The following is a 13,306-nucleotide window of genomic DNA, read 5'->3' on the forward strand; positions in this document are numbered from 1 at the left end:
TAAAAGTCTGAACATTTTGATAGGTTGCCGACTTGTTCCCCCTTTCACCGGCTGCCGTCACAAACGTTAATTCAAACGAAGCCCTGAAACTTGCTGTTTCTTGGTCTGTATGGTCGTCTACCTACTGCACCACGTTGGTTCTCCTGTGCCGTGATGTTGGCACCAAGTCATAACCACGCTAACCGTATAACCCTACAACCACACCTGGTATAACCCTGCAACCACACCAGCCTGATGGCTCGACCAGCCACACCTTCTACATGGAGTGAGGAGCCTGACACGGTCACACGCTACTGGACAGGAGGTCATCAGCATATCGCAACTGGACACTAACGTACTATACCCCACCCATTGTGTTCTTATGCTAAGACTGCAACGCTATACACCCACATACTATATATAGATACACACACACACACAAACACATACACATACAAACACACAGCCACACTCAAACACAAATTGTGCTAGCCATGCCCCCAGAGTGCAACATTATCCAGCACCATGAACAGATAAACAAGGAGACTCATTCAGCTTTTGTTTTTTGTTTTTTGTGTCTTTGTTTTTTCGGATGGCATATTTGAAATATGCATCTTGACAAGATGACAGTGACGATGCATTTGTATAAATGTAACGTATTTGTAAGAGCATGTTTGCTTGTATAAGTACATGTTTGTGGGCCTTCAAAGTATGTGACTGTATTTTGTATGTATTATTTATGTATTTTGTGTGTGTGTGTGTGGGATATCTCTATGCATGGCTGCCAGGTATGTTGACTCCATACAGACAGTGTTACACTAATCCCTGACACTGTATCAGGTACACACACACGCACACGCACACACACACACACACACACACACACGCACACACACACGCACACACACAGCCCCCTCACAGGAAGAGTTTCAGCCTGAGCTGTTTTCATTACAGTAGGCCGACAATTAGCCTTGTAACCATAACAACAAAAACAGTGCTGTACATCCATGTCTATAGCCAGCGCCAGTACGTTCGCTTCACCTCATCTCAACCAACAAGGTCACCCAAGATCACCCTATTGAGTTTAGTTTCCACACCTTCCTGTGGACGTACAGGTGCTTGCATGGTATTGTGAACATAATGACTTGAGTCAAAGGGGCTGATCAAAAATGGTCCAAACTTTAAATAAGGTGAAGAAAGGTTTACACACATACACACACACACTCACACACACACACACACATTGGATTGGTGTCTGTACACGACAGATGTTAATTCTGTTTATGGGGGGTTGTGGCTTTAAGAAGTGTTTAACTTCTTTCTAGTATCTTCTGTTTCTTCGAGCACCCCTTTACTACTCTTCCTGGCTTCGGCTCTGTTTTGACACACAGCACAATATGGCTCCACACACATGCCTGGTGTGTGTAACACAGATTAACAGTGTTTAACAAGCGTAACAAAGTAATTGATAGGGCTTCTTAACCAGTGTGTAAACTTCTTCAGTGGGTAAATACACTGTATCACAGTCCTCTCTCCTCCTATCCTCCTCTTTACCTCTCTCTGGCTTTCTTCAAATTTCTCCATGCCACACTCAATCACCTCATGATCGAATATACATGTATATAGATTTGTTTGTTCAGCTAAATCCTACAACGACTGGAAGGTTCTCTACCCTGGTTCATCTTATCGACCTGGAATGTAGCAGCCGGCATCAGTAGATCACAGACAATCTAATGATTGCACTGTGATCACCACACATAATGTACATAGTGAATGATACAGGCATTTGTCCAGGTGTGTTATGAGGTAAGTAGGTAATAGTCTTCAACTCTATTAACATACATAGTACGATAGTGTAACTACTGCAGTATTGTGGTATCAATTCTGACAGGACGTATGATGGATAAGATGGGTCTTATCTTTGGTCATGTAGTAGATAGCAGGTGTCAGACGTGTAAACAGAGAAGCAGAAGAGGAGATGGGGGGATGGGAGAGAGGAGAGGAGCGACAGGTGGAAATAGGGAGGGATGGAGAGAGAAGAGGGGCGGGGAGAGGTGGAGTGGGTGGAGTAAGAGGAATATTTAAGAAGCTGTCCATCTAGACCTCCTCACCAAACTTTGTTACTCTACAGACCGACAGGACAACACTCCTCCTTCACTCAGGTAAGAAAGAAAGGATGACAGAGGGATGGAGAGGTAGGGGGAGGCTTCACCTAGGTTGCACAGGTGTAAATGTAATGTTTTGTCTCTTGTGAGTGCTCAGAGATCCTTTCTAACCCTTTTCTCTTTAGGAAAAGGTTCAAGCATTGTAGAATGTGTTGGGCTAAAACTGTGCAGTGGAGGTCTTTACTTTAGGTGTGTGTGTGCTTTAGCTACTGTAGAAAGACAGGTTTTATTCTGTTGTGAGTTCATTATACAGGTGGTCTTTCCTGTCTCGCCTACTCTGATTGGTGTGAGGAAAACTCTCTGTCTCTCTTTCTCTCTCTCTCTCTCTCTCTCTCTCTCTCTCTCTCTCTCTCTCTCTCTCTCTCTCTCTCTCTCTCTCTCTCTCTCCCACTCTCTAGAATTCCCTCTCTATCTACCACTCTTGCTTGCTCATGCCGTAGGTACTGTAAGTCCTGCATATATAGCATTTTTTCCATACACGAAAAGGGTCTCAAATGACATGTGTTAGGTAAAATGCTAACCACTGGTTGGGTGTAGATGTAGATTCCTACAGTCGGTTCAGATATCTAACTGATGACAGTTATCTACAAGCGTCATGATGCTGGTGGACGTTTTTATTTTCTATTGGACCGTTATCTAACCAAGTCCATCCAGTAAGTCAGTTCGGTTCTACAATGATGACCTCATCCAGAGGTCTATGGGTGGTGGGGTGAGAGAGAGAGGGAGGGGGTGAGGATAAGGGAAGGAGAGGGGGAAGAAGGTGAGGGAGAGGGAGGGAGGGAGGGGGGGAGGGAGGGAGGGAGGGAGCGAGCAGGAGGGGGATACACCTGTCCTCCTTTGTTTATCTGCAATGCCATCCACTCAGGTATGAGGCCATCTCAAGTTACCTCCGCCCGCAGTTGCCCCTGTACTGGTTTGGGTGTTTTTACCAGTTTAGAGTTTCACTCTTATCAGCTGGCTCACATATCCTCAGCTCAGTGTTACCGCTCTCCTGTTTCCCCTCAGATGGTATCTTCCTCTGTGGTTCACCACTGTCTTTAATTTAACCATAGATAGTAGGATCAGATTGTGCCTCTCAAATCCTAAACTGAACGATTATCAGCATCTAGGGATCGCTTCATCCTACTCCTATAACCGCCCCCCCCCCATCTCTTTTTCCTCTGCCTGTATCTGTCCTGCCTTGTAAAGAGAGATGGACCATAATCAGCAGACTGTGTTAATGCTATCTCAGTATATATGAGTCTCTGTGCCGTGTGTGTGTGTGTGTGTGTGTGTGGATTTGACTTATTGATCTGCACACTTCCCAGCAGCCTCTAGGCTATAGCAGTGAATGTCCCATTACAATGTGTTAACCTTGTTTAATCGGTTCTCCCCTCCAAACCATCCCTTTCCGTCTCTTTCTCCCGCTCTTTCCCTTTGTCTCTATCTCTTTCTCTACCCTACCTGCTTCCCTCTCTCCCTCTCTCTCCCTCACTCTCCCTCTCACTCTCTCTCTCTCTCTCATCCCCTCTCTCTCTCTCTCAGTCTCTATCCAGTATGTCTATCCCTAACGTAGAGAATGCCTCCACCCTGGAGAACGCCATGCAGCTCATGATCCAGACCTTCCATAAGTACTCTGGGAACGAGGGGGACAAATACACCCTGAGCAGGGCCGAGCTGAAAGAGATGCTCACCCAAGAACTGGGCAACTACCTCGGGGTAAGGACATGATACAGATACACACACACACACACAGGCTGGCTGGCTGACTGACACACACACACGCACACGCACACACACACACACACACGCACACACACACGCACATACACACACACACACACACGCACACACACACACACACACACACACACACAGGCTGGCTGGCTGGCTGGCTGGCTGACTGGCTGGCTGGCTGGCTGACTGGCTGACTGACACACACACACACACACACACACATACACACTCACACACACATACACACACTACACACTACACACAGCTCTAACTCCCTCCCTCGCTGTGAACAGAACGCCCAGGACAAGGAGGCGGTTGACAAGGTGATGGGGGACCTGGATGCCAACAACGACGGGGAGGTGGACTTCACTGAGTTTGTCATCCTGGTCGGCGCGCTAACCGTGGCCTGCAACGACTTCTTCCTAGAGTACAACGACAAGGCTGAGAAGAAGAAGTGAACATACATGTGTACACACATACACACACACACGCACACACACAGACAGAGACACACACGAGCACACACACTGTACGCACACAATAGAGGTAGAAGATGCGAGGACATGATGAAGATAATAATACACCTCCGCTGAAGCCCTGCCTAGGCTTATGTCCATTCTTTTAAAAGCCCCACACATACCTCACACACACACACACACACACACACACACTCACACACACACACACACACACACACACACACACACACACACTCACACACTCACACACACACACACACACACACACACACACACACACACACACACAGGTGGTACACTGGTGCATTGTGGCATACAGATGTGTGTTCTTGTGTGTGTCGTCTCCATCTACCCAACTCAATATGTAATTATTCCAGAGTGAAGAATCGGGAGAGTTTAAGTCAATATCAATAATGGTCATTGTTGTATATGTGAATATATTTCTCTCTTTGCTTTCATTCATTTTGTAAAACCTCTTTTTTTGTTCATTCATTGTTAGAACTGTTCTTCCTCAATAGAATAAACATGACATTTAACCAAACCTTCGGTTGCAGAGCGTTTTGTCTGTTGTGTTATCATGGATCATTTTCAGTTTTTCCTCATTTCTGCGATGAGCTGCTGGCCAGTTTCACTCCACACTTTCCAATGAGGGAAATGTAGTAGCACAGTTTCAGCACCAGATGGCAGTAATTAAAGATACACCAGCACAGATGAACTGGACTGTATGATTGTGATATGCAGAAATCAAACATACAAAATGTTCCACCAAAATATGCCTGTGAACAATAATGAAATGCTGCTGATCTAGCTGTGACTTACTACAATTCTATGATTAATCAGGATGTCCTGTCTTGCTTACACAGGCCTACACAAACAGGTTTGTGGTGAGAACTTGAAATGACCTTGAAACATACCCATATACAATGGTTGTTTGTTTTAAACCCCTGCCTGGTTAGGCTACTGAACAAACTGTGTGGGAAGTTAAGCCGCATTAATATTAGAAAGACAGGAAATGTTTCTATCTTTCCTCTGGTGCAAGTTTAATGAGAAGTGTCACAATACCAGTGGACGGAATGTGTGTGGAATGTGTGTGTGTGTGTGTGTGTGTGTGTGTGTGTGTGTGAGCGTGTGTGTGTGTGTGAGTGTGTGTGTGTGTGTGTGTGTGTGAGAGAGTGTGTGTGTGTGTGTGTGTGTGTGAGTGTGTGTGTGTGTGTGTGTGTGTGTGTGTGTGTGTGAGTGTGTGTGTGTGTGTGTGTGTCATAAAAACATAGAGCAGAAACAAACATTTTAAACAGAACCTAGAACCTTTATTGGACTGGTTAAGGTGTGCATGGGAACAGAGGGGGGGGGGTGGAAGAGAGGGGAGGAGGAGGGGGAGGAAAAGGGAATGGGGTCGTCAGGAGTGAGAGAGAGAGAGTCTGACATGGGAGAGGCAGAGGTTTAAGAGAGACGGAAAGCAGCACTTTCTCTCTCTCTCTCTCTCTCTCTCTCTCTCTCTCTCTCTCTCTCTCTCTCTCTGTGTTACATCCTATAGTTTTTCTCGGATAGGCTTTTCACACTCACTGGGAATCTCCTGGGAATCTCCTGGGATGTCCTTGGTTATCCCAGCTCTGACTTGTCCAGGGAGATGTCTCAGCTCCAGGTCTACGCTGCAGTGTGAAAAGCCTGTGACATTCCCCTGGCGTGACACGAGGTCAGGATAGGGACAGGGACCGGACAGGATTGTAATAAACACACAGCTATCACTCAGCAGGAGGTCAATCCGGCTGAGCTTTTAACTTCCCCCTAGCTTCCCTTCCCCTCCGCCTCCATTAGAACCTGTCATAACCAGATGTCACACAGATGGTCACAGTGACGAAAATGGAAAGAGAGAACTAAAAACAAACTATTTCATAGGATAGATAGGGATAGAGAAACGGAAGGCTGGGACAGAGGGACCATCTGAGGTGAGAAATGATCGATGATTCAGAGACGGAGAGAGGGAAGGAAGGAGATTGCAGAGTTGAACAGGAGGAGAAGAAGAGTGAGGAAGAGCAACAGAGATAGTTTTCAGATGAAGAGGAAGAGGAAGAAACGTCTTGAATAGGAAATGGAGGATTGTGGGAGGGAGAGGAGTGGAGGAAGGGCAGGAGACTGCTTCAGTGAGTAGGTGGGTAGGTCATTACCCTAATTAGAATAGACGTCTATACTGGCTATTCCCGGGGACGGAGGTAGCGAGGGATGAAGAGGAGGGAGGGGAGGAGAGGGGAGGGGAGAGGTGAGACAGCTAGGGAAGTAAGCTTTTCCTGCAAATTGCATCTGACAAATTTGTGATAATTCAGTGTGCTATGGGGGAGGACAGGCCCACGCGCACACACACACACACACACACGCACGCGTGCACACACACACACACACACACACACACACACACACACATTCTTTACATCTCATAAATGAACAGAGCCTATTACTGTAATAACTATAGACCCTGTGTAGCCGTACGCTGATGGTAATACACCATTACACCCAGTTACACCCGGGACTGAGTCAGAGAGCAATGCACTCTGGGAGAGGAGACCAGGACAAAGCAGAGGATAGAGGGAGAGGAGGAAAAGAGGAGGAAGGAGAGGAAGGCCAAGGGAAAGAAGGAAGGAAAGGAGAGAGGACAGGAGGAAAGAGTGAGACACTGTCTTACTCTGATACGCCAATCACAGTAATGACAGAAATAAAAAGTTGTGCAATTACCGGTACATATTAATACACACAATAGCTTCCTTTTCATGAGAAAAACATCCTTCCATTGATTATCATCTACGAGTTGAATGTCCACTAACGGAAACCTTGTGCCAGCTCTGCTCAACTTGAATGGAGATGTCCTCCTCCGTCTTGGGGCTTTCTCAGTCTCCAGTTTCCGAATAGTTCGGACTCTAGAACTAACTCTGTCTGTAGGGGTTCAACATTTCAGTTCCCCAGGAGCTCTCTAGCATCTAGGCTCATCTCTCTGCAGCTGCTCTTTCTACAGACCTGTCTAAGCAGATGTAATGTAATGTAATATCTGCTGCTCCTGCAAATTCAACACTCTGGGCACACTTTACTGCTCTCATCTAACATTACATACATCATCCTATCTAGGCTTCTTTATTTCTCCCCTCGTTTTTCGACTCTCTCTTCCTCATCACAATCTGTCGCTTCTACACATCATGTGTTAGTGTGTGCGTCACAGGCTGTGTAGTACAGTTATCACATTCTTGTTTTAATCTATAGAATCATACAACACACCACACCTCCCTATCAGGAACGGACCCCTTTTACAAGCTAACACATAGAGAAATTGTAATATATACTGTATTCAATGCTATACTGTGGTAAGCCGCTATGCTATGGTAAAATATACTGTATTGTCAAGTTTGTTTAAGAGTAGTGGTTTGGAAAAACAGGTATGAACCTGGATAACACCCCCTCCACTCTCCCCTTCCCTGTTTCTGACTGGTTTTACACAGTAGTCAATCAAGTTTCGGGGGTCATCTGTCGGTAGAATGTCAGTCAGAGCAGTCAGCTTGAAGAGAAGAGAGCGTTGATTGGCTGGCATAGCGTTCTATAGGAAGTCAACCAGAGTATCCGCTCTCCCCGATTGGCTTGTGCTGCTTGTCACTCAGAGGAAGAGAGGAGAGAGAGGAGAGGGGATGTCTCCGCCTCCTTCTATGAGAAAGGGAAAGTAAGTCCACCTTTCCTCTCGAAAAAACTGCAGTTAATAATATGATGGTGTTTTTTCATTATTCTTCAAACAAGTTCTGCAAAAAAGTTGATATAAAGGTCATGGGTGTGTGGCTTCCTGTCCAGTTCCAGTTCCACAGACAATAAAACCCACATTCTCCCCCCTCTGGGCAGGTTCCTTCCCTCCTGCCCTGTCCTGCTGTGCTGATTGGGTAGGGGAGCTGTCTGTCAGGGTGGCAGGGGCACTGTGGTTTGGTCAGCCGTTCGTGCTGGTGATGGTCTTGGCTGTGTAGTTCTGGAACAGCGGCTGCAGGAACATCCCCACGGTCCCGGACACACACACGATCACAAAGATCCACAGGAACAGGCGATCGATTACCATGGCAACGTATTTCCAGTCCTCGCTCACCTGTGGGGGGGGGGGGGGGGGATATGGGGGGAGGAGGCAGAGATTCATGTTAGCAGCACTATGCCAGGATAAACAATTCTGCTTTTCCCTTTTCCTATCTCTCTCTCTCTCTCTTTCTCTCTCTCTCTTTCTCTCTCTCTCTTTCTCTCTCACTCGCTGTCTCTCTACCACTGGGGAGGGGAGAGATGGAGAGGACCAAAGTTTAATATGAGCAGAGACTGCATTCTGCCACAGAGCTCTGATGAGAGCTCTGACGCAAAAGAGTGGGAGGAGGAGAGCAAGGAGAGAGAGAGAGAGAGTGGAAGAAGAGGGAGGGGGGCTGACTCTGTAACCCTGGTGATGATGACATGGGGATGGGTGGGGAGGAGGGGATGAGAGGTGGTGGGAGGAAAAGGACGTCTTCAAAGCGGTAGGCATGGAGACCGACGGTAACTATGGAGATGATGGACAGAAATGCAGAGGATTGTTCATTCACGACGTCAGGTTTCCTCTTTCCAGGAGAGAAGGCTCATCCCCCATGATGCCTTGAGGGAAGCAATAATCCCCCCCCCCCCCCTACTGACTTCTTCTACTGCAATGTCAGGAGAGCCATTTGTAGGTTATTCGGACATAATGCTGAAATCATAGCAGCTAAAAAAAGACTATTTAGAGAGAAATAGCCTAGTTGTCTGTTTTCTGTTATTCACACACAAGGTTGCTTACCAGTGCTGATTGTCATGTAAGTGCCATGTAATGGCAGTGTACGGGCTTGTGTATACACACTATATTTCTGGTCATTATTGTTGCTCTTCGTGTGGTTGGGTACAATATTGCTAATCTGTAGATGTTGTCTATAATAATACTGAATGGTGTGCTCAGTGTACATTGATACTCACACTCTGGTCGTCGTCTTCGCTCCTCATGTGGTTGGCGATGAAGCGCACCCCGTCCACCGCCTCTTCGAACCCAGGACAGGCCTGCCCCAGAAGGGCCTGAGTCAGAGCGGGACCCCCCCCTCCTACCTGCTTCCCCCGGGGCAGGTTCCCCGACCCCCCCTCTCGCCCCTCCCTCAGCCCGTTCAGCCCGTCCATCGACCCCCCTCCCCCCGCGCCCCCCCCCAGCTCTCCTCCGAACTGCTTCACTGACGCCCGGTTCACGTAACACGTACAGGGGTCCCCCAGGCCCAGCCCCACCATCAGCCCCCCGGCTTCCCCGCCCCTGCCCCCCTCCCTCTGCTCCTGCGCCCTCCGCCGCTGGCGCAGCTTCTGCCTCTCGCAGCTGTTCCTGGGCTGCCGCATGAAGAGCAGGGCGGGGAGCTTGTTGAGGAACACCAGCTTCACCCAGGGGGGCATGGTGTGTGTGGTGGGCGACCGGTGGTGCACGTTGAGCACGCACACGCTGGTGACGATGGAGAAGGTCACCAGGACCATGGTGAACATCAGGTACTTCCCCACCAGAGGCACGTCCAGGGAGGTGGGAGGGACGATCTTGGAGATCAGGAGCAGGAAGACGGTGAGAGCCAGGAGGACGGAGATACACAGGGTCATCTTCTCCCCGCAGTCGGAGGGCAGGTAGAAGACCAGGATGGCCAGGGAGGTGATCAACACGCAGGGGATGATGAGGTTGATGGTGTAGAACAGAGGCTTCCTCCGGATGATGAAGTCGTAAGTGATGTCGACGTAGGTGGGGTCCGCGGGGTTCTCGTTCCGCCGGCCGGGCAGGGCGATGATGTCCCACTCCCCGCTGGGCGTGAAGTCGTCCATGCTGGCCACGTCGGTCCGCAGCACCAGGTCGATCTCGGTGCGGTCGTAGGTCCAGGAGCGGAAGCGCATGGTACAGTTCTGCTGGTCGAAGGGGAAGTGTTTGACCTCGATCTTACAGGCCGACTTGTAGATGGCCGGGGGTAGCCAGAAGATACTGCCGTCGTGCGAGACCACCGCGTTCGAGTAGAACGATACCTCGTACATCCCGTCAGCACTAAGGAGATAGTGGGTTGTGGGGAGGGGAGGAAGGTGCAGAAAAGAGAAAGATAGAGATTGGTAAGGGAAGGATGAGAGGGAGAGATAGAAAGGGAACATTAGACCATTTAAGCAGTGATTGGATTGAATTGAAGTTTATCTTACAGCACGATAACAAAGCATAATGAGATGAGGGTAAATGTGACCTGCTGGTTCAGTTCTCTGTGTCTCATCAGATTTCCCCAAGTAATTACAAAGCTCTTTTACCACATACACACACACACACTCAAACACACACACACACACACACACACACACACACACACACACACACAGACACACAGCGGTCAGACAGACACATACACACACACACACCACACACACACAAACACACACACACACACACACACACGCACACACACACACACACACAGACACACAGCGGTCAGACAGACACACACACACACACACACACACACACAATCAGAGCACTCAGGCAGGAGTGTTTGACAGAGACTGCTACGACTCAGTTACAGTCAGGAAGGTAAGGTGACACAGACATCCACACACCTAATCAGGTGAAGGTCAGGTAGGTGAGGGTGTGATGGGTGTCAGGGCTTTGGGGGTAACACATGCCAGCTTATAAAAACACAGAGGAACAGGTAACACAACTCAGCCCCAGAGGACACAGTCTCAGTCAGGAGGCCCTGAGCAGAACCCATGTACTCCCAGAAAAGAGAACTAATGTGACTGAACAACGGTAAGAGGCCATGAGAAAGAGAAAACTAAAGAGAAATAACATAGGAAAAGACAACAGGAAGTAAAAAGAACTCTGGTAAGAGAACAAAACTAAGAGAGAGAGAAAGAGAGAGAGAGAGAGAGAGAGAGAGAGAGAGAGAGAGAGAGAGAGAGAGAGAGAGAGAGAGAGCTCAGGAAAGAGGAAGAAAGAAAGTTAAGATGAGGAGTCCTCCTCTCTGGGTATCAAGTCAAGTAGAGGCTGTTGGTGATTGACAATTGAGTAAACGGTGGTGGTGTTGTGAGCTGGAGGGGGCGGTGGGGCGGGCAGAGGGGGGTAAACAGATCGGTCGAGCCCCAGCGGGTCAGTCAGTGATCTTTAGCGAGGCTAAGACGGGGAATGAGGGGGAACAGGAGCCCGACCAGACAGATCACCACCGACAGATAAGAAGATAGATTACATAGGTAAGTAGGGTGAAGACGCTTTCTTTCCATGTACATTAGCAGAAGTGGTCTGACCCGATGCCTTTTTACCCTCGTGGGCAGAGGCTTCCTACAGCACTAGTTGGACTGGATGTTGTGGCCTGGGTAGTTGTAAATGTGGCTACTATAATGACATGGTAATGTGTGCGCTTGTGTTTGGGTACTTGAGTCATTCATTCAGCCATCTGCTTACACCACAACACAATGGAGTAGAGCTCCGAGCTCAGGCTCCATAGAGCCCATAGAGGAATGGAGGGCTCGCTTGTGCTAGAGCACTAGGGGATAGGACACTAGCGGATAGGTCACTTTTAGCACTGCTCTAGGGAGTAGAGCATAAGGGAACAGGGGCACTAGCCTGTGGGAACACGTTATGTGTGTGTATGTGTGCGTGCGTGTGTGTGTGTGTGTGTGTGTGTGTGTGTGTATTGCAAGAGTGTGTACAGTACCAGGGTCAAAAGAATTGAATGGGAAAGTGTGTCCAAACTTTTGACTGGTACTGTATGTGTGTGAGGAGCACATGCATGCGTGTGTATGTGCGTGTGTGTGTGTGTGTGTGTGTGTGAGTGACTCACTTGTTGTACAGAACGACGTCAGGCAGCCAGATGTGTTTGGAGGGCAGCCTGACCTTCTTCATCCCATCGAACTCCTCAGGGACCCACGTCAGGCGGTAGTCCTTCCACTCCTGTAGACCAATCACAACACAGCGATGGACGTTACTGGCCAAGACATATAGATAGATAATAGACAGATAGAAAATGTAACCAATGACAGAGCAGAGAGGGACATTCCTGTCTCTCCCCCTCTCTCTCTGTCTGTGTCTGTGTCTGTGTCTGCGTCTGTCTCTGTCTCTGTCTCTGTCTCTCTCTCTCTCCCTCTCTCTGTCTGTCTGTCTCTGTCTCTGTCTCTCTCTCTGTCTCTGTCTCTGTCTCTGTCTCTGTCTCTCTCTCTCTCTCTATTTCTCTCTCTCTCTCTCTCTCTCTCTCTCTCTCTTTCTCTCTCTCTGCCCATCTGCCTGTCTGTCTGTGTTGTATAGGCCTACACCTACAGTACATATCTGTCTATATCCATACAGTACAGGACAGTCAATGTGTCGATGGCTAGACAGACAGACAGACAGACAGACGGACGGACAGACAGATAACACCATCCCCAGCTCCATTAGCTAATGTAAGAGAGGAGCCCTAATGTCTGTCCAGACACTGTACGCCTATAAAAACACTCACTCATAAACCCCCTATCTATTCAGTCTGATTAAAATAGCCTTCTGAGTGGGATCCAGGTGGGGTGTGTGTGTGTGTGTGTGTGTGTGTGTGTGTGTTCTCATGGAGGAGGAGGACATATGTTTGCCCTGCTCCATATGGACACGGTCACTCGCTGTTTTGACCTTGATGTGGTGGTTCTGTGATGTGTTATAGCCATTTGAACCATACTGTTGGTGATAGCCTGTGTGTGTTTGTGTGTGCGTTTGTGTGTGTGTGCGTGCTAACCTGCCTAGTCAGTTACGCTGAAGGGCCCCAGCTGCAGACACACACAGAGCCAGCCACGTATAAGAGGGTCAGGGCTCAATCAGAGCCACAACGTTTACAGCACAGGAGAGTAACTGGGCTTCTGCATGTCGGAAACGCGTGGCTGAAGAGTTGTGTTCGCTAGAGGAGCTAATGCCATGGTGTTATGCCAACAAAGTCTCTCAAGTATATGGATATCAAA

The 13,306-nt window shown here is 48.4% G+C and overlaps 2 protein-coding genes across 2 annotated transcripts in view; one reads left to right on the forward strand and one right to left on the reverse strand.

Annotated features, from left to right (window-relative positions):
• Nucleotides 1-3,680: 3,680 nt before the first annotated feature.
• Nucleotides 3,681-4,318, forward strand: s100t (S100 calcium binding protein T; the record flags this gene model as incomplete). Its single annotated transcript, XM_080540031.1, has 2 exons — nucleotides 3,681-3,842; nucleotides 4,154-4,318. The coding sequence occupies 2 exons, from the start codon at nucleotides 3,681-3,683 to the stop codon at nucleotides 4,316-4,318; spliced, it is 327 nt and encodes a 108-aa protein (XP_080396157.1).
• A 3,973-nt stretch (nucleotides 4,319-8,291) lies between these two features.
• Nucleotides 8,292-13,306, reverse strand: part of chrnb2 (cholinergic receptor, nicotinic, beta 2) — a gene marked incomplete at both ends in the record, with an annotated part of 18,328 nt that continues 13,313 nt past the window's right edge. The window contains 3 exons of the mRNA XM_080540102.1: nucleotides 8,292-8,444; nucleotides 9,320-10,400; nucleotides 12,172-12,281. Of these exons, the coding sequence (XP_080396228.1) occupies nucleotides 8,292-8,444; nucleotides 9,320-10,400; nucleotides 12,172-12,281 (1,344 nt within the window). The remainder of the gene's footprint in view (nucleotides 8,445-9,319; nucleotides 10,401-12,171; nucleotides 12,282-13,306) is intronic.

Source organism: Nansenia antarctica (assembly GCF_963989245.1).
Source record: "Nansenia antarctica genome assembly, chromosome: 10".
NCBI classification, from domain to species: domain Eukaryota; kingdom Metazoa; phylum Chordata; class Actinopteri; order Argentiniformes; family Microstomatidae; genus Nansenia; species Nansenia antarctica.